This window comes from Helicoverpa armigera, chromosome 12 (assembly GCF_030705265.1).
Source record: "Helicoverpa armigera isolate CAAS_96S chromosome 12, ASM3070526v1, whole genome shotgun sequence".
NCBI lineage: Eukaryota > Metazoa > Arthropoda > Insecta > Lepidoptera > Noctuidae > Helicoverpa > Helicoverpa armigera.
The window spans coordinates 3,394,967-3,418,935 of NC_087131.1; the positions used below are offsets into that span (position 1 = coordinate 3,394,967).

Here is a 23,969-nt window from a genome sequence, read left to right on the forward strand (position 1 = left end):
AAACTTGCCAAGTAATCATCATTAAAAAGTAACTATTTTTAACTGAGGTATGTGTATGGAACTTGGTACTTATTCAGATCTCACTTCTTTTATAGGCGAAGCATTCCCATATTATCGAACTTGGCAGTCTTTCACATTTTTGTTTTGGGTGGGATTTCATTTATTTTTGTAAGGTTGTTTATTTTATTTTTTTCTTATGATGAAGTTAGTTAAAGAAATGTCTCATTTATACTATTTTTTAGATTTTTTAATATGCACTATGTTTCTTACAAAGAAATGAACTAGATTAACTAAATGGACTAGATTTACCAACTGACTGACATGACATGTTATCATATATTATGTTCGTGGATCAAAGTTACACATTCGTTATTTTCGAAAGTGATTCACACTTGGCCGTTTTCAGATTTTTACTTTACTTTGACTAAATACAAACCTTTGTACCATTCGAAGATATATTATATAAATATAGATAAATTTAGTTCGTTTTAGTTCCTTAGGGGTATAAATACCTTCATTATTTTGAAACCGACTCACACTTGGCCATTTTCAGATTTTTCCCTTTACCTTGACATAAAGACCTACCTCCATGCCAAATTTCAAGTCAATACGACCATTGGAAGTGGTCTAGGTTTTTGATGAGTGAGTCAGTGAATCAGTCAGTCAGTGAGTGTATAGTAAAAATAGCGATTTTCTGACGTCAATATCTCAAGACCTACAATAGGTATATTAATGAAATTTTTTGTATTTTAGATAAGGGAGGGGGTCTCAACAGATACTAGAAATTTGATATGCGTAAATAAAATAGATTTTGAGTTACAGGGGGGTCGAATTTGGCCCGAAATGGTTCGTGTAATATAACCCACGGCCGGTGTGTCGCTTTTTTTGCTCGAACTTGGCGGACACACTGCCGTGTGTCTAGATGCCCGAAGGTTAAGGTTACTTTTCAAGCATGACGACAGTTAACGTTCAAATCCTAGTACCAATGTGTCATAGAGTTTTTTAAGGATAAGCTATGCCAAATAATATCAACACGTCATGCATTGGTCAAGTGTGTAGCTTAATCAGATTTATATGCTTTTATATTTGTTAAGGAAAGAGGTCCTTCACCCAGCATTTGGAACAATAAATAGGCCGTATTTGAACTGGAAGATATTCCTATAGATTCGGTACAGTGTTGCCAGTACATTGTACAAGGATCTCCCTATCGCTCGGGTACATTGCTGTTGCTCATTCAACTGATTATAACCCCTTTGTTATCAGTTAAGGCGTCTTGAGCTCACAGCTAAGCAGGGTTGCCATTACTAAGATTGCTTTGATTTAGCTGTTTGGATATAAAAACTATTGTTAGTGTTGTCGTATGGAAATGTATCCGTGTTTACATTTACTGCTTATTTTTTTTAGATACTTGACTGATAAACGAATGAATAGGGTAGTTTCCTAAAAAATAATACCGTCTTGTAGATTGTCCAAAATTAAGCGATACGTATTTTTTCTTTTTTAAATTGGATCAGAACTTGTTAAGATATAGCGTGTTAAAATTGAGTGTGACGTCACAAGTTGCTACAATTTTCAGGAGACTGTGACGTAAAAGGCCCCCACTCCTAATTTTTGAAGCGTATTATCTTTGTCATTTTATGTTTAATTAAAAAAAGAAAAAATACGTATCCAATATTTTTTGATTATCTAAAAAGCGGACTAAATATTATTTCATTATTTCGACCCTGGAAACTACCCTATTACCTGAGCTGGAAGACTCCGGCTATTTTTCTATTTTTTTTAATTCAATAAAAAATAGAAAAATAACCTGAGATTTTTCATTCAAGTTTAGACCCTTTTTTTAGACTGGTGCAGCTGGAATTTTTATTAATAACTCATACAGCACTACTTCGCCTAAAAACAAAAGAACATTATTTCTACCAAAAAAAAAATATACTAACAAAAATAATATAATCCCCACAAGTCCATAAACCTTAGTTCAGTGAGATGTTTATGGCGTGCGTAGGAGCGATATATTGCTCACAACCTTCTGACGGTGATTTACACAGCTCCGGTACTTGTGACAACAATTACTACAAGCGTTGTTGATTGTGATACCGATGACGGTAACTATGTTATGTCTTCCTTTAGTATATATCTTGGCAAACAAGATGCCACTACATGCGGTATACCTGCATAGGTATAACTTATTTTCTCACTAAAGTAATGGAGTGTATTCTTTGATCTCTCTCCCGTCATATTGGATTGCCATTCCATCAGATTATAAGAGTGGACCTGTGTCTGTCCAAATGCTTGGTGTACTTATTACGTCCTGCGTAGCTGGCTGATTTCCTTATAAAGAATAGCCGATCGTGGCCGACATTCGGTCTGAACGCCATTGTTTGTGAAATATACTAGGTAATATGCCTTTTCGGTAATATGTATCTTCGGTCAATTTACGGATATTTACATTGTTTATTTGTATCCCTGATTATTTGTGCCTACTTCTATCCTGATCATAATTTTGAGATAATAATCATGTAGGTGCCATATAATACTGTTTTGGTATCATAAAAATACTTGTCCACATTACAAGCAAGGTGTAAACGAGCCACAACACAGGCTGGTATATTACTGGCAAGTGGGATGGAGTACTGTTAACCTGATCGTATTATAATGATGACAGCATATGTTTGATTAATGTCGTACTTTGCTACCGAGACTGCCTAGTGTAGGGTTCCACAGGCAACGTATGTGATATGCCAATTTATAGGATCCGCAGGTACAGGACCTAAAATTCCTGCTTTTACATAATATCTATAGGTTCTTATTACTGTTCATAAAGCTGTAGACCGTTGAGCACTGAAGTTTGCTTGAAAGAGCAAATCTTAAAATCAGTACGTCCGATTTGAAAATTCTTGCAATGTTAGGAACTTAAAACTCTATTGAGGAATATGGAGGAACATGATATTTATCCGGGTACGCGAAGTAGAAATAGTAGTGTAAAGAAGACGGATCACAATCCATACAAAATTGCCCCACGTCCTATAACAATGTGACGTATCTCAAAAAAAAGATAAAAATGTAAAAAAAAATATGGTATACTCTCTAATTAATTTTTTTACACCTTTATACGAAAAAAATGCTTTAAAAATTGTTCAGGCGCTGTTATAAAAACTTCGTTCATAGGACTATTTATGGACTATTTTATTAAATTATTTTTTTGTTTGATAGGGTATACCTCACAGGTGGTCTCATAATCATCAGGTCAGGATCTGATGATGGAAACCCTGAGAAATCCAGGGCAACTTTTGAAAGTTGTAGGCATGCGCATGATAAAAACTTGACTATAAGGTGTATGTCTTATAACAATACGCAACAGTAAAGGTTTGGAGCTGACCTGATGATGGAGACGAAAGAAGGTCGAGGGAACTCGACAACCGAATATGTAAACTACCTCGTATTTGGGCTCATATTATTTGTATTGAATAGACCTTTGCAACAGTGAAGGTTTGGAGCTGACCCGACGATGGAAACCAGAGAAGGTCGAGGGAACTCGACAACAAAATATTTAAACTACCTCAGAAGTCGGTGTCTAATGGATGTACCTAAGTTTATTTCCCCACCGACTTCTAGGCCGATGCTCCTAAGACTATTTTTTTTTGCTTTTCAGTGTTTTTGGAAGTTTTTTTATGGTAAAACGTTTTTTTTTATTTTTGGCTTTTCAGTGACAAGCACAGTTGTCACTATCCGCATAAGTGGAAAGTTCTTATCAATACGAATAATATAAGCCCAAACACGAGGCAGTTCACATATTCAGTTGTCGAGTTCCCTCGCCCTTCTCTGGTCTCCATCATCGGGTCAGCTCCAAAAATTCACTGTTGCAAAGGTCTATTCAATACAAATAATATGAGCTCAAACACGAGGTAGTTTACATATTCGGTTGTCGAGTTCCCTCGACCTTCTTTCGTCTCCATCATCAGGTCAGCTCCAAACCTTTACTGTTGCATATTGTTATAAGACATACACCTTATAGTCAAGTTTTTATCCTGCGTATGCCTACAACTTTCAAAAGTTGCCCTGGATTTCTCAGGGTTTCCATCATCAGATCCTGACCTGATGATTATGGGACCACCTGTGAGGTATACCCTATCAAACAAAAAAATAATTCAATAAAATAGTCCATAAATTGCCCTATAAACGATGTTTTCATAACAGCGCCTGAACAATTTTTAAAGCATTTTTTTCGTATGAAGGTGTAAAAAAAATGAATTAGAGAGTATACCATATTTTTTTTTACATTTTTATCTTTTTTTTGAGATACGTCACATTGTTATAGGACGTGGGGCAATTTTGATCCATCTTCTTTAATACAAGAAACTTGGAGCTTACAGCTTTCAGTAGGTAGTCGATTATTAAAATATTTTAGAAGCTATACTATGATGTAGGTATCAATTCCATTGGACACGACAGGTCAACTTACATTCTATCGATTATCAAGAAAGTGGGTAGTTGACATTTTCGTTGGATCCGTCACGCCTACAAAGATTTAACAAGTCAGAACTTTCTAAGTACAGAAACTTTATGAGCTATTGAATAGACGTGCTGAATTCTTACTGAATGAGATTGGAGTATCATAAACTATTTTAGGACCAGCTTTCTATTGAAATATCTTAATTTTGCTTATATTAAGTTTGGTCTTTTTATTTTTATTCAATCACTCTTCCGAAGTCTACTGCATTCTTGCCAAAATTACCCGGCGTCTTTGTAATTTTATCCGTCTTAGATCAAAATCAAGTCCTATTAAATATAGAGGTAATATTATACAGATACACAAAGATCATAAAGTAAAGAAAATGAAATCCCAAAACTTGAGGACGTGGTTTAATTCGGACTCGCTTCCAAGAAGGCCATTTCAAAAGTCACGTAGATCCTTCCAAACTAGAAATGTGTTACAAATTACTCACAGACTTTGATAGCGAATCCTGTGGACCGTACAAATATTTGTCCCATGTATAAATTGAATGAAACATCACACTTGTTAAAGTGCTAGAAGGTAGGCAGAGAAGGAGGTCCAAATTGCAGTTTTAGAGCTTTCTGAAAGTGATTTTCTATTCCAATTTCACAATTTTCAAAACTCATTTATATAATTTATACCATACATTGTAAATGGCATAACAAAATGCATTTTAAAGATGTAAATTAATACATTTTAAAAGTCGTAAAATCATGCCCTAATTTTTACACAAACATTATGAAATCCGTTTTGATTAGCATCAAAAATCTTTTGAAGTATATCCGTTTGATCTTTGCATAATCCTGGCCCTTCGCATGGTGTAATAGCAAAACGACACAAATATTGGACCTGATAATTTTGGTCTTCTAATATTGCAAATTGAACACTATACACCTATAAATAGAGTTGATTTAAATAAATCAAACATTTGCCCAAGTATGCCAAGTGAAGCTCTATGAAATTTGATGAAGCTACATCTACATATTGCACTTGTAACAAACGAGCTTGATGTCAATGACCTTTCAACCTTTCTTTATCTTTATTCAAAGGTATCCTGCGAGACAAAGGACTATCGGAACCAGCTTTCTGCTATCATGAAAGTACATCTGCCTGTTCATTTGATTCGATATCCACGTTCGTACAAACTATGCGATTTGTATTGACACGCTTACATGAGATTGTATATTTGTATTTGTGTAACGTTATGTAACTATCTATGAAGGGGTGAAGAGGGAAACGATGTCTATATTTAGCCATTATTGTTGACTCCCATGGCTTATGTAAACCTACAGGTAATATTGCGGCAAGAACCAAGCATAATTATAGGACTCAGATGGTGTTAGTTTTACCTAGACACATTCAAATATTTTGGGATATCTGAATTTTACTGTCATTTACAAGGCTTCTTTTAAGAAACTTTGCATTGAATGTTATCAAAACAAACGCTACCTTTATCTGCTTTATCTTATCTTCATAAAAAATGTTGCACTATTCTTCCAATTAATATGCTCAGTACAATGCAGTTTGCTGGTAAATTCAAATCTCATTACGTTGTAGCCTGAGGCCAGAACTGGTCGATTTTAATAATGTAATGTACAGAAGCACAATGTAGGTAATTAAATCGTTTACCATTACCACAATAGTGAAACAAATTGTATCTGAATTGTTGACCAAACCGTAAACATATCACATTACTGCCCATTGGTAATATCGTTGACTTACCTACTACTAGTTAGTTTACTACCGTAAATAAATATGAACTACATACATACAGACATAGTTCTAAACAATAGGAACAAAATTTTGTCTCCTAGTTCACTGTCATCTATGATATAACAGATTTCAGCAAATAAAGCTGAACCTATTCGCTCCCTTTATTTATCTACATGACATTGCTCGGTCGCTTCTCATTTTAATTTACAAATATTTAGTGACTCGTGCAAAATATTGGTGTTTTGTCGCATCACTATCTGACTAATACCTATGTGAACCTATTAAGGTGTCTACCAGTGGCGAAGGGTGGTTTAATGAAATAGGGAAGCCGCAGCAGAAAAAAAACTGGGGGGGGGGAGTACTCAGGGATGGGGAGAGGTAATGGAGGTAATTTCTCAGTCCACCTTTTAGCACTGACTTTGGATTCGGCAGATTATTAATATCTAAAAAACTTTATTATCTTTAGTTAGGTATATTAACTACTAGAATCTGAGAAATGTTGGCACTAGAAACAATACATTTTACGTATTTAATTTACAACGGCCTGTTAGCCATTGATATTTATCGTAGGTATATGTTTCATAAATCCGTCAGGACGTTAGTAATTTTAATATTGACGTAATATAGGTAGGTAATTCACCCGTGCGGCGTGCCCGAGCTTTTATTCTCAAAACTTAACTTTGAAAAATAGGTTCCTTCCTAAAGTAAATAATCTGTCGGAAAACAGTCTTATGCGATAAATGCTATCCTAGTCAAGTTTTAAAAGTAGGTAGCTACACTAAAAAGAAACCTGATGCAAACTGTCTACGTATCAAATTAACTCAATTCAACGTAGGTATCAGGTATCTCTACTTTCACTACGCACACACATTGTACTGAGTACCAGGTCACAGTGCGATCGCGAGGATTAGCAGGAGTAATGATACTGCCACCAACTACTATGAATACAAAAATTATAAATCCCAAGTAGGGTCATTAAATCGCGGAGAATCTTAACACCGCGATTCAGGATTTGCTTAAAAATGCACAACGCCATCTATGTTGACGTAATGTAACTAAAACACTTAAACTAACATAAAATATTGTACACACACGAACTATGTTATTTCTAAATGATACACACACCAATAAATTCAATTAAGTAATACAAAGAAAAAATTGTTAATGGTATTATCTAAAACAAAATAAGAACAATGAGAGTGAATTTGTCTGATTTGTTTGTTTACATATTTGAGAGCTCTAAGCGCTATCACTCGCGCGTAGACAGATATAGCTACTCTACTCTTGACGCGTTCTTTCTCGTTCACTCGCGACTTTTGATTGGTGGAACCCGCTCCGTGAGCCGGCTTACCGCTCGCCCTTATTTTGCGAACATCGCGCGGCGCGGCGTGGATGACGTCACGCAAGCGTAGTTTTGTATGGAGGAGGAAGCCGCGGCTTGTTTAGTAGGAGCAAAATGTTTCAAGTAATTTATAGACAATTTTTTTTACGGTGGTAGGCGTTTTGTTATACCTACATATTTAAATTGTGTGGTTTAAATGATTATATTAATTATACCTATAAATATATTATAACTTATACCTATGCTTCTTTCCTGAAATTCGAAAGGGAAGCCGATGGGAATCGGCTTATTAGGACGCCTCGCCACTGGTGTCTACACACCAAAGCCGCTGATGCCGGCGGCACCGCCCGGCGGCCCAACCCGCCGGCCGTATTTTGTACAATCATGCCGCCGGCTTTCATAGAGTATTTGACAATTACTAGAACACCACATGCCGCGGCAGTCATGCCGCCGGGCTGTGCCGCCGGGTCAGCGGCTTTGGTGTGTAGATCCCTTAAGGTACCATCATCCTTCTCTATGTCAGAGGAGGCCTATACCCAGCAATGCGACAAAAAGGCGCTGAAGATGATGATAAGCATCATAGGAACTCCTAAGAGCAGTCTGATAAAAGTAGCCAATATTATCTTGTTGTAAAATAGGCTACATAACACTTTAATAATTTAACAAATTGGATTTTGAAACTGATTTTGAACTGTTCATGAGATTAGAGCGTTCAACAGATAGGTTAAGATTACTGAGTGATCAATGTCAATGCTATAATACTACAACTACTGACCCCCTATTGCAAATAAAGTCATGAAGATGTAAGAATTTATGTAAATGATAGTGATATTTTTTATCTTATCAATGTCCTTGAATTGAAAAAAAACTTTTTACCTAAAGACTCACATTTTAAGATAACTGACACAATAATGTCATTATCACAAACAAAACCTAATAGTAAAAAATAACTTGACCTTATTTTAATGAACTCATTTACAATCATTTTCATTAAAATTCCATTCGATGTTATCTATTTCCAATAATAAAATCTACATTGGCAAGACATCTCGCGGTGATACATGAAAACTATTTTCTTTAGTTCCACCGCTAAGACACAGATGGCGCTGATCTAAAGAAAGTAGAAAATGAAAATTTTGGGAAGTCATGGAAAGGATGTCTATAATTAACGTACCTTTTGAACATGACATAACAGTGTGTGAAAAAAATATTTCAGTGCAAAGACTTTAGCAGAAAAGGTAGGTGGAGGAGACCCCGTGTGCCAAATGTTTCTATGAGAGATATTAGTTTTTGAGTAGCTGTAATTTTTTTTCTAGAGAATTTCGCTGCCAAGATTTCATATTTAATCAATAAAATGATTTTCTTTACAAAAAAACAATTTATTTTCTTTACAAATTCTCAATAACTCATACTTTTCCCAAAAACTGAACCCAGAATCTTCCATCATACGTCGTAGAGTATTTTAACATCATTGAACAACTAAGCAGTTTTTAATCTCCATCTGCATTAAAACACGCGATGAATAACACAACGCCTTCAATAAATTGATCAATAAAAATTCAAAATGATACATAACATAATTACCAACAAAATATGACCCGTGACATCTGTATGCAAACGAATCAAAGAGTCAATGTCAATAAAAATTACTTACACAAAACATTATACAGTATGTTTCATATTAGGGCTGCGGGTTGTTCGAAAGAGATACCGCGGCCCTGGTACATAAAAGGCCAATGACGGAACATGACGGTTTTTAGTCAGTAAGAGTCTGACACTCCCTCACCGCTGCTAACCCACAGCGGGAGGAATCATTTGATGATTTTTGACGTCGTTAAAAAAATAACGTGAGTCATATTACTTTCCAATACCCGATTTTTTCACCAACTTAAAAAAGTGTATGGAGGAAAAAGTTGAATCCATTCATAAGCATGTATGTTAGTATAAATATTTACGTACAAACTGTTTATTTTTGGGTAAGACTTCAGGTAAAATTACTCGCGCTATTATTAGTTAGATGAGGATAATAGAAACGGGAAAGTTCATATGTATAAGTACCAATATTTTTTACCTTTTTCCTATCTTTATGTAGGTACCCTTATTAATATCATAAAGATCTATTTGCTTGTTTCTTTGAACGAGATTATTTCTGTATTTGACTACTAGACCGAATTAAAAAATATTCGAGTAACAAATACTTACGTAAAAATAAACATAACAAATACCTACTTAATTAGTACCAGTTTACTTTTATCTGGATACGTGGAGTAATTTCCACTGGCCACGGGTGAAACAGCCGGTCGAAGCTACTTTTTCATATTTTTTCTACAGCCCTTTTAACAAAAACCCCTTTTACACCGGCCTGTATCACATGCGTGAGTAGGTACATACAACAAGCCCCCCTGACGTCACATCCGCAGTCAAATCGCTTCCGGCGCGCCCGCAGCGCTTTGACGCACTCCTCTTTGTTGGGCCCATGGAGAACAAAATACAAAATCACTAGCGGAGGTGCCATAACGGTCCCAACACGACCAAGGTCTGCCGGGGCTGCGGGATTGTTCGAAAGAGTTACCGCGGCCCTGGTGCATAAAAGACCTAAGACGGAACACGATTTTTTGTCAGTAAAAGTGTGAGACTCTGCTGACCCACAGCGGGAGGGGTCATTTGATGACTTTTGCCATCGTTAAAAAAAGGTGCCGAAAACTCCTAAGAAAGTAGCGTACCTACCAAAATGCGGGTTAGCGAGGGACGAGGAACGTTAGGTACTGCCTTCGCCCTTATACACCTTCTTTGGACAAGACCATTGTTTGCAATACCAAAAATCATTAACAGATGTCTTAAAGAACCCGAAGGTCTCTTAGTTCACTCGTAACTGATCGTTTTTGTCATGCTCACCGTTCGTATTTGACCTAGAAGAATTCACCCGACCTACTCTCTGGCATGTCCGCTCATATTTCTTTACTCCGTGGTTGAGCCCGTGACACGTAACATTATCTCCTGGTTCGTGATTAGCCGGTTGGAAAACCTGCCTGGTTAAGGTAGCCACCGAATATGTAGTAGAAGGTTATTATAGAACACGGGTTATGGATTTGGTAGCCACTCAAAATGAGTTTTAGGGGGTTACTAGGATCGTAGGTATCAAGAGGTAGCCAATCAATTGGATCCAATGTGGCATGATGGCCCAATGTGGATTGAATTTTTTGGATTTTACTTTTACTGGTGCATGAAGTTATTTCCGTAAGCAAGAATGTGGGAAATAATAAATATTCGTATCTTTCATTTCAAAGCTAGCTACTCATATAATTAAATTCACGTTATGAGTGAATTATATCTATTCTAGTAAGTAAAGTCCTCATCATACAAAAACAATATTCAAATAAATTGAGGTACAGTGTTTTTACAATCTGAAGCGTAGGTAGGTATCTAGGTAAGTATATTGGCGTATTGTTTGTAATATATTAATTTTACCAATCGTTCAAATGTCAAGAGCCAAAAACATTGGGTAGAATATTATTTTTATTCAAGTAGGTGTAGTAAGGTAACAATGACGCTATGTAGATACGAAAGATGTAAAAACATGTATTTTTTTTACAAATAAATATAACTAATACATTATAACATTAGAAATGAATGCTGAATGAACGCTTTCCAGTGAAACGGCTGAACCAGTTTAGATGACATGTAGCATGAAAATAGGTTTCCATTTCTCTGAAGACTTTGTCCATTGTGGTTTGCTTTTTATCAAAATTGAAATTACAAAAAAACGCTTGTATAAGTTTGGACGTGGGCGTAAGAACTCATTGATTGAATAATATAATTTGCGTACAAGACAGTATTTTAGTAAGTATGAGCAATAGTACATTGTAGGATGGTGAATAAGCTAACCTATCTTATTATTGTGAGTGATTACGTAAGAAATACTGTTTCAAGCGTCATTGATGAAAACAGGCGTACCTCCCTATGTCAGTTTCAGATATTTTCAGAAACATTGGAAAGTGAAAATGTAAACCAATGTAAAAGTCGTAAACTGATGTTACGTGCCAAACAAACAGATTTTATTTTAATAGTATTTTGTAGAGTTTATAACCTATAGCATTGATACAGTCATGATTATATTTAGATACTGCAGTTCATTACATCACTAAGTGTTAAGTTGTTTGTGCATCATGTTTCATCATCAGTGTCGAGGTGTCAAGTATAAGAAGTGATTTGAACAACTTGAGGTAATAGGTATCTAGACTATTACACTTACCTACTTATAATTATTAGTTAATGTTAAATTTTTGGCATGACAGCATAGTAGTCGGGTCTCAAACAAGCTCGCTATGGGAAAACTAGATCGAGCTTCGGCATGCACGACAAAATGGCACATTAAACCGATTGGAATGTCGTTAGCTAAAGTCCCTACATTTTCCAGATGTTCAACTATTTCTAGCCAAAACCAAGTCTAGATTTTTCGAAAACCATTTTCCGAAATACCAAAATATAGGATGATAAGTGAACGCTAAAAAATAAACAGACAGACGCTTCGCAATATAAATAAAACGTGATGTAGTTGACGTAAACGGATGCAAAATTATATGCGATTCGTTCACGTGTAAATTTTCCCTGCAGCTTCACTACAGCAAAAAATATCGTCGTGTATTTCTGTCCCCCACGTCTTTGCTATACATTCACTGAACTACCGTGTCGAATCCATAGCGACTGAAGTTTTATTTCACAGGCAAACGCAAAACAATTAACGACTATATTGTAACAAAAGCTATTTTAAGCCCGGCTTAAAAGATGAAAATTCTGCATGACTCAAGTTCAAATTCGTAGCCAATCGATTATCGAAATGAATCGTATCGATTGCCAAATAGCAGACTTTACTCGATTTATTATTCGGTAAAAGGACAAAGATGAGTTGATTACATTATTGGATAAATATAGGAAGGTTGTGATGTTAATTGAAATGCCATCGTTATTGCCCTCGGCCGGCGGGCGGTCGTGATTGGACAATTTAATTGACGGTGATTGATAATTTAGATAGAGATTATTACCGAACCCTCAGTCACATCAACGTTGACATTAATCATTTATTTAACATACCTATTTATTCAAAACTCAGATACAATTGCTAAGCAAATTATAGGTAGAAACAAAGCAATCGTAGCATTTCCTCAACAAAGAAAACGTAATTGTTTGTAGAAGAAGAAAATAATTGTTAGCCGTAATTGCAGTGCATTGTAGAATAAATTGAAGCTATAAAGTACTGAAACAGTATTATACGATACGGCTAAGGGATTCAATTAAACAGATAAGTTCAGCGGTTTTAATATACTTGTGGAAATGTAGTCTGAGAGACTTAATACGTACACGTGAACATAATGAAAATCAATAGACGAACGTCGAACAAGTATACGTACGACACTCGTAAATCTCGGAGATATTTCTGAAACTTTCAACTGATAATAATGTAATGAGTAATGTCGTAACAAAGTTTTTATGTAACGCTTCTTGTTTATTCTTTGATTTTAATGGACTATTCATATTTGCAGGCAGTACGAAAACAAGGTACGCGAATGCTTGAGTCACCAAAGGCCATTTAGCACAGATTTAGACGATCCAAATATTTTCACGGACGACGCTCTTGCCTCACTCGGCACGCAAATTATTCTTGTCTGATATAGCGAAATTTGTACGCCACACTTATGTACGGATTTTATTATTTGCTTTAAAATTGCTGCTCTACAAACTTGCAATATATTACTAGAAAATAAATATAGAAGTAAAAAAACTGATTCACAATTTTGTGAATCATACAACCTATTTTCTAGTTTGCTTCTATTCTTTAAAATATTATTTAGTAACTAAGTAAATAAATACATTAAAAATTACGCCAACCATTGCAACAAACATGTTTATCAACCAATTATTTATGCTCGACCGATATAATTATAAAGTTTCAATCTAATTATCACATTTCTGATTGTGTGCACTGGTGATAAGAGTTATCTGTTGACCGCAGTGCGAGCTAGAAACAGCTGTCTGTCACCTGAACAGCTTTTGTCTAACGCCGTGAAATTGTATTATCAAACGAAGCCTTTATGACTACACAATGCAAGCTACGAACATTGTCATGAGTATATAGTATCGTATGTAACGTGTATAGGTATAACATAAATGGGAAAAATTGTAAGGACGTATTAATGTACGCATGGGTATTTTGTGACCCTATCAAGACGAAACTGCTGGATGGATTTCGATAAATCTTGGCAGTAACATAGCTTATAGTATCAGAATAACATATAGGGTATATTTTATCCACGTGCGAAAAGTATACATCGGACGGGGTTAAAACCGTGCGGAAGCTAGTTCAGGAATAATGCCTACCAAACATCTATTTGTATCAGACCAGTACACCACGCGAGTCTGACCAAAGCATTATTAGAATCATAAAACGAAAATACTGGAGTAATTTGAAAAAGATCCAAAATGAACATTCATTCATGCACTCATTAAATTTGATTTGGTTTGGTAATTATTGAATGTACCTACATATATTTGATGTTTGTGCAGCAGTTAATGAATATTAAAATATAGGTCACCCTGAACTTTAATATGTTTGTGCTAATAAATAAATGTTTCAAGAAATATTAAGTCACAATAAAGAATAAAATATCTGACACAGATTTGATAAATAAGAAGTTTAAATTCATTGGATACATTTATAACACAATACGCATACGCATGCGTTTACAAATGTTCTGACTCATTCCGAACATTTCCATTTAGCAAATGAAACGTACCATAATGATATTGAGCCTAAAAAGTGTAGGCCATTACGTCTGACGTGTACAGTATAGTAATAAATTATGTAAATAACTCACCTGCTCATTATTTATTTGTTGATGTAATATAAATGACGCTGAAGTGTCCAATAACTAGATTAATGATAAGACTAAAAATAAATAATTTGTTACATTATTTCGGTTGAACATATCATGCAATGCTACACACAACAATACTACACACTAAGCATTCGAATTATTTAGGGCATCAGTCACAATGTACAATGTTATGTTAGTCGTCATTTGTTTCGCAACAAACGCAAAAAGTATTTGCCAACTGCTATCACAATTATAATCACTGCACAAATAATCACAAGATGCGGGGATGCGGGTCCAGTGTTGGACTCACCGGAGCTGCTTCTGCCTTGCTCACTGTCCTTAGCCGTGAACTGAACAAACTCTTGCAAATGATTCGGCAACTTTTTAACGTCCTTCTCCTCACCACCTTCAATCACTTTAATTTTATGTTCTATCACTTTAGGTTCTTTGTACACATTGTTACCAGAATCTCGTTCGTCTTCAGTTTCTGGATCTTTAATACCTAACTTGTCCCACCGTTCCCTAGCTTTAGATATGAATTCCTTCTCGATTCTATTGTTGACTTTGGAATCGAGACTGTCAAGCATCGGCATACTTTTGGAAATGGTAATATTATGACTGGTGGAGGCTGGAGTGTTTGTTATTTTGATTACTCGGTGTTGTTTCCTTTCTTCACGTTCTGCCATTTGAGATACGTATTCGGAATACATTTTCTCTCGTAGTAACTCTTCCTGACTGCTGCTAAATGCAGAGGACAATTTTCCTTTCCTGTTGTCGGATTCTTGTGAAGTCATAACTACATCTTTTTTACGTGATACGCTGAAATTATTTGAATCTCTCAACCTTTCGGTAATGACTTCCTTTTCCGATATCAAGGGTGCTCTGGGTCCCTGTCTTTGTGCTTGAGGCACACTTTGTTTTAAAGCTTCAAGTCGTTGGATTTCAGCTTCAACTTCTTTCTCTTTTTTACGAATGTACTCCATTTGTTGTTCACACAAATCTTTAGGAAGTGAAGGTCTTCGAGGGCATTTATAGTCATTCATTTCATCTCTAGTGTCGGTGAAGTAACGATGCATATTTTGAATTGAGGATATGTCGCTCTCTATTTCTTTATTTAGGTTGCCAGTAGAGTAGTGGAAGAATTTGCGTTCACTCTTAATAGAACGCATAGAACTATCGGTGAAGTCCGAACTTTCGTCACTCTCGTAAAATGAAGATGAATATTTCTTAGGTCTTGGTGGTGGAATTGGTTTAAACGAAAACTCACGACTGGAGACTCGGTCATGGTTACTTTTAGAAAAGGTTGTCGTTGTTTGCCTTTTGTGCATCTCTTCTGAACTGCTATTCATTCGTTGGTTTAGTGAATTTATGTTATTAGTAAGACTAGGGTCACGAATCAAAGCGAGTAAGCGACTCCCAGTTTGCGATTTGAAAGGTATGATTGGAGTTGTATCGATTTCATTTTGTTCTCGTTCTTTATCATTTTTAAACTGCTCATTGTAACCCCTTCGATCCACATATTTTCTATGCATATCTACAAGGTGGCTAGCATCGTCTTTGGTTATCACCGTATTTGTTTTCTCCATCAACATTTTCTGAGAGGGAGATAGACAAACATATACCGGCTCCGTTTTAGTTGGTATACCAGTCCAGTGCTCGTCCTCTTGTGATGTTTTTCTTATTAAAGATGATCTGCGTGGCTTTACTGGTGGTGGTACGGGATCTTTTGGTTTATGGGGTATAGTTATCGTTTCAATAGATGACACATCTGGTAACCTATAATGTGGCATATTTTCTGCGTTTTCTTGCTTTTTATCAATTGTCTTGACATTTGTGCCGAAAAGTGCAATATTTTGCAAACGTTCAGATACAGAAGCTAATTCTTCAAGTATTTTCTTGCCATATGGCAGTGTTGCTATATTCCTGACACACAAATCTCTCAGTTTTAGTGGTTCATTTGTGTCATCATCATTGATCGTCTTACTTTGAGTCGTGGCTCCTGTAACACATTCAAATACATCTTTGACATGGCTTGTAGATGTAGATAATTGTACTGGATTTATCTTATTATTCACATTAGTGTCCTCATGCGTCATGCTAGATATGTCATTGAGGGATGAATAATTAGGGTTATATTTTGCGGTGCACTGAGAGGAATCCACACTGCTTGAAGAGTCTTGGCGTGTAAAATTTTCCTTCAAATTTTCATTATTGTCTTCGGATTCAGATGTAACTTCCTTTATCAAATTATTTATTGCATCGTTAAATTCGCATTTAATTAGTTTTGATTCTAAATCGTATTTATTCTGTTTTGTTTCGGCTTTGACGTCATTTTTGTTAACATTTTCATCAATATCTTTGACATATAAATTGGTTTTAATATTATCAGTTGACAAAATAACTATTTCATGCGAATCTTGACTTGAAACATTTTCCATATTACTCTTATTTACACCTGATTTATCGACTTCAATATTTACAATACGCTCATTTATTTTCTCTTTACATTGGTTATTGGAAACTGGATTCTTCTGCACATCTTGATCACGTACAACTTTAACGATTCGTTCATTATTACCGTTAGTCTTATTAAAGACTATTTTTTGGGAACTTTCTTTAGTTTCCGTATCGGAAATAATTTCTATAATGCGCTCAACACCCTTTGTTCTGTTACCAGAGTTGGAAATATTTTTAAGTTTATCATTTTCTATTTCAACTTTAATGATACGTTCAGTATTTCCAATTTTACTATCTACTTTCTCTGAGTTTGTAACAGGAGCTTGTTTAGTATCATTATTTTGACTACTGGTATTTTGCTCACTTTGCACCTGAACATTTTGTTTAATGTCTTCTTTACTAGAAATAAATGATTTTTTGAGGAAGTTTTCGGTGTCAGTAACTTCAATAGTTGGTGTTATCATACGCACTGATACATCAGTATCAACCCCATCATCTTCTTCTCCAATTTCGTGAAGTGAGCTGGTGCTACTCGATGTATCTGTTAGATAAACTACTTCGGCACCAGTCATTTTTTCCACAGTTTTCATAGTCCAATCACCCCTGGCTTCAGTAACTTCAGGCTGTTTGAGTTTAGCTCCTACCAAAAGACATTCTTGGGGTACCAATTGCCCAAAGGTTTTCTTATGGATCGCACTAGACATCATTTTCTTCTGCAACGTTGGTTTGTTTTTATCTTCAAAAACGTCATCATCTAAGTCTTCGATGTCACTTCTCTTATCACTGAGGTATGACTGACGACGTGACGTCATAGAGGATTCACTACTGCCTTCCTCATCGATGACATCTAACATTCTGGGAGGACCAAGTCGGTGCGTGAAGAAATCATCTGCCAATCCTTTTTTGCGTAACCGTTGCTTAATTTCTTGGTTGATTATTTCCTCTATTTCCGTTTTTATTTCAATAGAGTTTAAGCCTTCCGGTTGTGTTGCTAAATTAAGAGTATTCAAATAAGATCTAAGAGATTTTTCTTCGTCAGGTGTTAATGACTTTGTTTGGTCACACTGAGCTACACTGAGTGGGATTGTTGTAACTGATAAAGTTCCAGTAGCCACTTCTTGAGTTTGTGGTATGTCAGTTTCATTCAGTTCAGCAGCACTCTCCCACTCTACGTCCGATTCCACATGCGTAACTACAACATTTTGATTTTCTATTAAAGCCAATGCGTTTTCATTCCCTGGTTCTACCGTATCATCTTCAGTAACATCAATAATTTTGGTAGCGTCATCATCATCTAAACTTTTACTTTTTACTTTGCTGTTCAATTTAGCTTTGCTTTTATGAGACTTTTTTTCAGTTTTTTCAGGAGGTTCCACAACGTAAGCAATAGAATCAGTGGTATCGAGATCTTGGCATTTTTCAGTTGGCGTGCTCGCCACGTCGTTTATAGTTTCATTACTGTTATTATTTAAATCACCGTTCAAGTTAACTACGTCACTAGAAGTACTACCTGCCGTGTTATCATTTCCAATCGGAGTTTGCAAAATTTCATCCTTTATTTCCTTTGATTCAGTCACTTCACCTTCCGCAAAGTCCGCTTCATTATCATTTAGACTAGTACACGATTCACTGTCTACTTTGTTTAAGTCACTATTATTTTTGTTCGCCTCAGGTTTATTGTTCTTATTTTTACGTTTGTTTTTATTATTTTTACGTCGCTTCGGCCTTTCAGGCATGTTGGAAAAATCGCTACACTGTTATCACTAACACAACATAATCATATCACACAACACACACGGTCCATTCACAGACGGCTCCACGCGTCTCGCGACACCGGTATCTATTGCGTAGGAGTGACGATTCGTCGAGGTTCGTCTAAGCGTATTTTAGGGCTTTCGCGTCGTTCGTTTGTGAAACAAGGGCCCGGTGTACAGGGACGAGAGATTCGGGTTCGAGGTTACCGAATGTGATTTTCTTTTAGGCGAGCGGTCGCCGGCCGCGGCAGTCATGCACTCGCGCGGCGATTTACTGATAATTATAAATGGGTTGAAGTGCGAGAGCGCGGGCCGTGGACTTTATTTTTACGCGGAGACGTGTACGCCTGTGGTGCGCGCGCGACGCTACACAACGAAGGGAGCCGGCTCGCCGCCGCCCGCCGCCAATACTGTCCGACCGTATTATCATCGAGCGCACTTCAAATCGTATATTGCTAATTAATATTGCATACACGCATCTTCACCATTTTAGGGAGGAATAACGGGGAAGGAACTCGAAAACACAATGGCAACTATTACGTATTAGGATTTGGATAGGACGCAAATAAAATTCTAAGTTTAATTCACTAAACAATGAAACTCTTAGGTAAGTGTTTTTCATTTGGTTAGCGTTGTGTTATAAAGTGGTATATATATTGAAAATAATATTTAATCAGGTGAATTTTTCTCCTAGAAGTAAAAAGTATGAAAATGTGGTCTGTAGTGTGTAGTTTAATAAAATCTACTATAATGATTTACCTATAAACGTGGTTATAAAAGAAAAAATGTGAAAAAGCTACGTTAAAGAGGAAATCACGACCTTTTACGCTTGTGACGATTCGTGTTTTGTAATGGAAACCTAACAAAATGAAGCACGCTGTAATCGATAAATATCAATGGATATCAAAGGTTATCGGTTGTACCAACATTATCTAATTTACCTTGACTTGATAATAATGAAATGTAGCAACAAAGATTTTATACTGATTTCACGTGGTAGAAATATATCCCATGAATTCGTGAATCAAGCAATTATAATAAAATATGCTACTTATGGACTAATAAAGAAATATTCCGGTCAATACTCACAAAAAATGCTGTTATCGTTAAAGATAACACTCAGTAAATAATCTTATCAATTCAGTGCAAAAATATGTAAAAACACATTTAAATTCATTTCAGACATCTCTACTAGAAGTCTAATGGTTTAACAATAAGTCTTCAAATCTACAGTTGCAATGACATTGATCAAAACCAATGGGTTGCAACGTCTGTTTACGGAACAATACTTGAGTTAAAAACTGATCGAGGAAGAAAAAAATAGATGACAAACGCTTTCGAGCGAATCCAGGCAGAGAGCTAATTGGTGCTAAAACATTTTAGATTATATTTATTCCGATTATGTAGGGCAAAAGATTCCCTGATATACATGTTTCTATCAAAATATTAAAAGTATCAAATCTATAGTAATAGATTAATAGTACCAAACATTATGAGGTATATCTATATGAGAGACGTTATCGAAGACATTACTTTCAGCTCATTCTTCGTTTGTAAAAACTTTATTTTATGTAGCTTCTCAGGAACCTATCACTAAATAATTTTCCAGTCTTCTCTAAGAAACCACAGGAGTATATAACCTCCTAGAATTTCCTAGCACATAACTTAACCAACATAACTGATAGCAGTTCCAAATTTTGCAACTTCAACGGACACAATCAAAGTTATGAACGTGGTCCATGTTGGCAAACTTGTGCTGGGAAGTATCAAGTTTACTGGACAAGATTGCACCTTAATATACCTCCTACACTAATAAAAACAACGGCAATGTCAGTCATTGAAAATTTTTAAGTGCCACAAAAACATTGAGTCTTGCTCTCATGTCTTTTTGGGCAAACCACTGAACATATCCCGATGAAACTTACAACGTAGATTTACCAATACTTCGAACAGGATATGAGCCACTTTTTATCCATTTACATAAGAAAATATCCTGTTAAATAAAAGTGAAACTGGTGACCATAAAAATCAGTGTGCCCACGTAACTAAATAACGAGTCAAGACGGGATATGACGCATTAGGCAATAGGTTAGGTGGGCCCAACTAGCCTGCTAGAGTATGTAGAATCTAGACTTGCAGGTCACATGGACTGATTGACCACTTCCACTGGCGCAACGCTGTTACGTTCAATTAGTATGTACTAGATACATGTACTTACATACATAAAACATAGGTACTTCATCATCTGCCTAACCTTTGCCCAATTATGTTGGGGTCGGCTTCCAGTCTAACATGATGCAGCTGAGTACCAGTGGTGTAAGAAGCGACTGCTACTGAGATACTTCTAAAAATAAAAGTTTGTATATTTGTTTTTCATGTGTTCCTAAAACATTAATCCGTTTGCGATGAACCTTCGCTATGTTGTTCTGCTTACGCTCAATCATTACTAATTATTTACACTTACATAGCTTTACGTAGGTATATTTACCACAGATGATTATTGAAATTTTTGAGGATTGTATTATGTATGATGAATCATTATTCTTATTACAAGGAGTCATCAATATTTTTTATTTGCATAATGTAGTTATAATTGTTGACTTTGTTGTATCATTTGCATTGTTTTTATTTTAGACCACAACTGCAGTAGTTACATAGGTACCTACTCACCTAACCTATCTTCCTTTGTTCCTTAACTTAAATAAAAAATAGGATACTTTTCAATGTAAAACAAGAAGTCAACATTCTATACATACAAGGTTGTTTCAGAACTATGTAGCTAGTACCGATTTCAAAGAAGCACGTAAAGAAATAATAGAATGCTTTGCAAAGGTATATGACAATAAAAGACGTATACAAGTGCATGTGTAAATAGACTTATGTACATAAGAGCTAGGTAAATAGCAAAGCAACGTTGATATGTGACGTACCTAGTATTTGCTTTGTAAGATACTTATTATGTTCTTAAATGTAACTCGCATACAAACAGTTTAGCTCAATGATCAAATGTTATTTCAATGAATAAGAACTCTTGTCGTACGAAAAAAACTATTTTAATATGGATTCGTAAGAAATTATAATTATCCTTGATTTAATTAATTAGTGTAATGACAAGCTAGAAACACGTTTACCGAACTTTAACGAAACCTATTAAGAATAAGAATCTTTATTTGTTTTATATTCAGTAGTTTAGGAGATGTGCGCTTCCAAACAGAAAACTAACAGATATATCGACTTTGGCAGCCTTTTAAATGTATTATGATAATTCTACAGAAGCAATTACAGACTATTTATGCAGATTATGTAAAATTCAGTACGTATTCACCTTTAAAACGCAGAGAGAAAATTAAAATCGATTTAATACCTTCGATGCAAGCTTAATGCCTTGACTAATGAAATACTCGGAATCCTTGTTATGTTTAATCCTAGAGCATTATGTCTTGTTCTTGAGTGTAAATTCCTCCTTTTATGGTGCTTTTACTGTGGAGCCTTATGATTTGTTGATATAAAATATAGAGCATAATTTCTTGCAATTTTTTTGCATTGCAAACGTATCTTTTGTCACACACAAAGTCGTAGAAGATCATAAGTACCTAATTGAGACAAATCATTTTAGCATTCGCAAAACTACATTACAAACTCATACTGTGTGTTCTTTGTTTGGCAGAATACTAGAATTAATTATAGCATTTATTTCTCTAGATGTATGAAACATGAATTAGGTACTAATATTAACAAAAGAGTGTCTACGTATGATGAATAATAATGATCCTGTACTAAGTAGAGCATCTTTGCAATTTCTGCGTAGTTGAATTGTTTTCTAGCGTTTCATGTCTAATGAGCTAAATTATGAGTAACTGCTAGGTCTCGGAATACATTATCAGTTCTTACGTAGTGAATAGGCACTTCATGCCAAAATCAATCATCATTCTACTCTGTGTTAAGAAAAACTATTTTTCAATATTCTTCTGTGTAAACATAACATAAAACCCACTAGTTTTCGACTGCTACTACTCCATGCACGCGAATAAATAGTAGCCAATAGCCTTCCTCGGTAAATGAGCTTCTAACATTGAAATATTTTTTCAAATCGGACCAGTAGTTCCTGAGATTAGCGAAAGTATTCTAGCAAATGAGCAAACTTTTTAGCTATATAAAAAGTTAAGAGTCTTTCGAGATTATACTGATAGAATCAAGCAAGGTTTCTTCAGAATATTGGCTACCCAATTCATTAGTATACTATAAATTGTACAATGTACATGGCCGAGTTTACCTAGGTAATAATCCCAAAATAGCACCCAAGTGCCACTGAGGCGTATCTGTCGATGTCGAATCGCCTAACGCCAGCTATGAGGTAACACCCTATAATAGTTCTAAATAAAATATAGTTATTATACCCACTAAATATCTGGTACAAAATACACGTGGCGATGACATAACTGGTTCTTAGCTAAAAAGAAAAATCTTACGTGAAAGAATTTACGCTATGTGTCATCACTGAAATAGAGCGTCAATTGTAATAAAAATTCTGAGTTTTTTTGAGTGGTATAACACTACTGGGTTTTTCCATCGAAAATTTTTGAAAATCAGCCAGGAAGGAAGAATCGTTTTTATTCAAAAACTCAATTCAGAAGTGCCAAAGAACTTGGCAGTCCAGTAAAAGGGTGTGATCATTTGAAACTTGTACACTGGTATTACTATGATCGCATCCGATTTTCTCATGAAAAAGATTAAATACCCAAGTCGAAACATTCTCACAAAGAGATTTCAAAGTTGTTACAGCATGAATAATGATTCTAGCAAAATTCTAAAAATCTCGTCTATTCTGCAGCATTTGTAACACGAAAACGAAGTCATAAAGAAAAACACATCCGTGCAAATAGGTCAAGACGTTCTCTTATATTAAACGTGTTTAAATCGGGATTTCACTCTCATTCAAAATACTCGGGTATTTCCAGAGCTTACAATCTAGATCAGCTGACGTGTTCAAGTTTAGCAACTCACATTCAATCAATCATATCCGAATATAATAATACATTGATGGATGCTCTTTCTATAAATAACAAAATAAACGAAACAAACATCGATCTTAAAGCACACCTTCTGGATATCGATACATATGCATGGAAATATGAACCGGACGATAATATCTAGAATTCAGCAATAGACGCCGTGGGTGAGACAAATATGCGAACTGCATTGGCTACAAACGATGCAACGACCTTCCAAGCTCCAGAAATATAACCGACCGTCCTCTGCTTTCTCCACAATAAAACGCCATTCCGATATTTGTGCGAACAAAATAACAAACATTTGCGATCACGGTGCATGACATA

General features: G+C 35.6%; 1 protein-coding gene across 16 annotated transcripts in view; it reads right to left on the bottom strand.

The window, feature by feature from the left end:
• The window catches only part of LOC110378155 (vinexin), a 170,424-nt gene that overhangs the window by 81,391 nt on the left and 65,064 nt on the right, over positions 1-23,969 (bottom strand). For 5 of the 16 annotated variants that reach the window (XM_064037166.1, XM_064037171.1, XM_064037168.1 and 2 more), the window contains exon 1: positions 14,733-19,080. The exons of 7 other annotated variants lie outside the window; for them this stretch is intronic. In XM_064037166.1, coding sequence (XP_063893236.1) covers positions 14,733-18,615 — 3,883 coding nt within the window. In that variant the 5' untranslated portion in view covers positions 18,616-19,080. Of the gene's footprint in view, positions 1-14,422; positions 19,086-23,969 lie in introns of those variants that run through there. 4 more of the 16 variants (XR_007510795.2, XR_007510796.2, XM_064037167.1 and 1 more) reach the window with 3 other exon arrangements.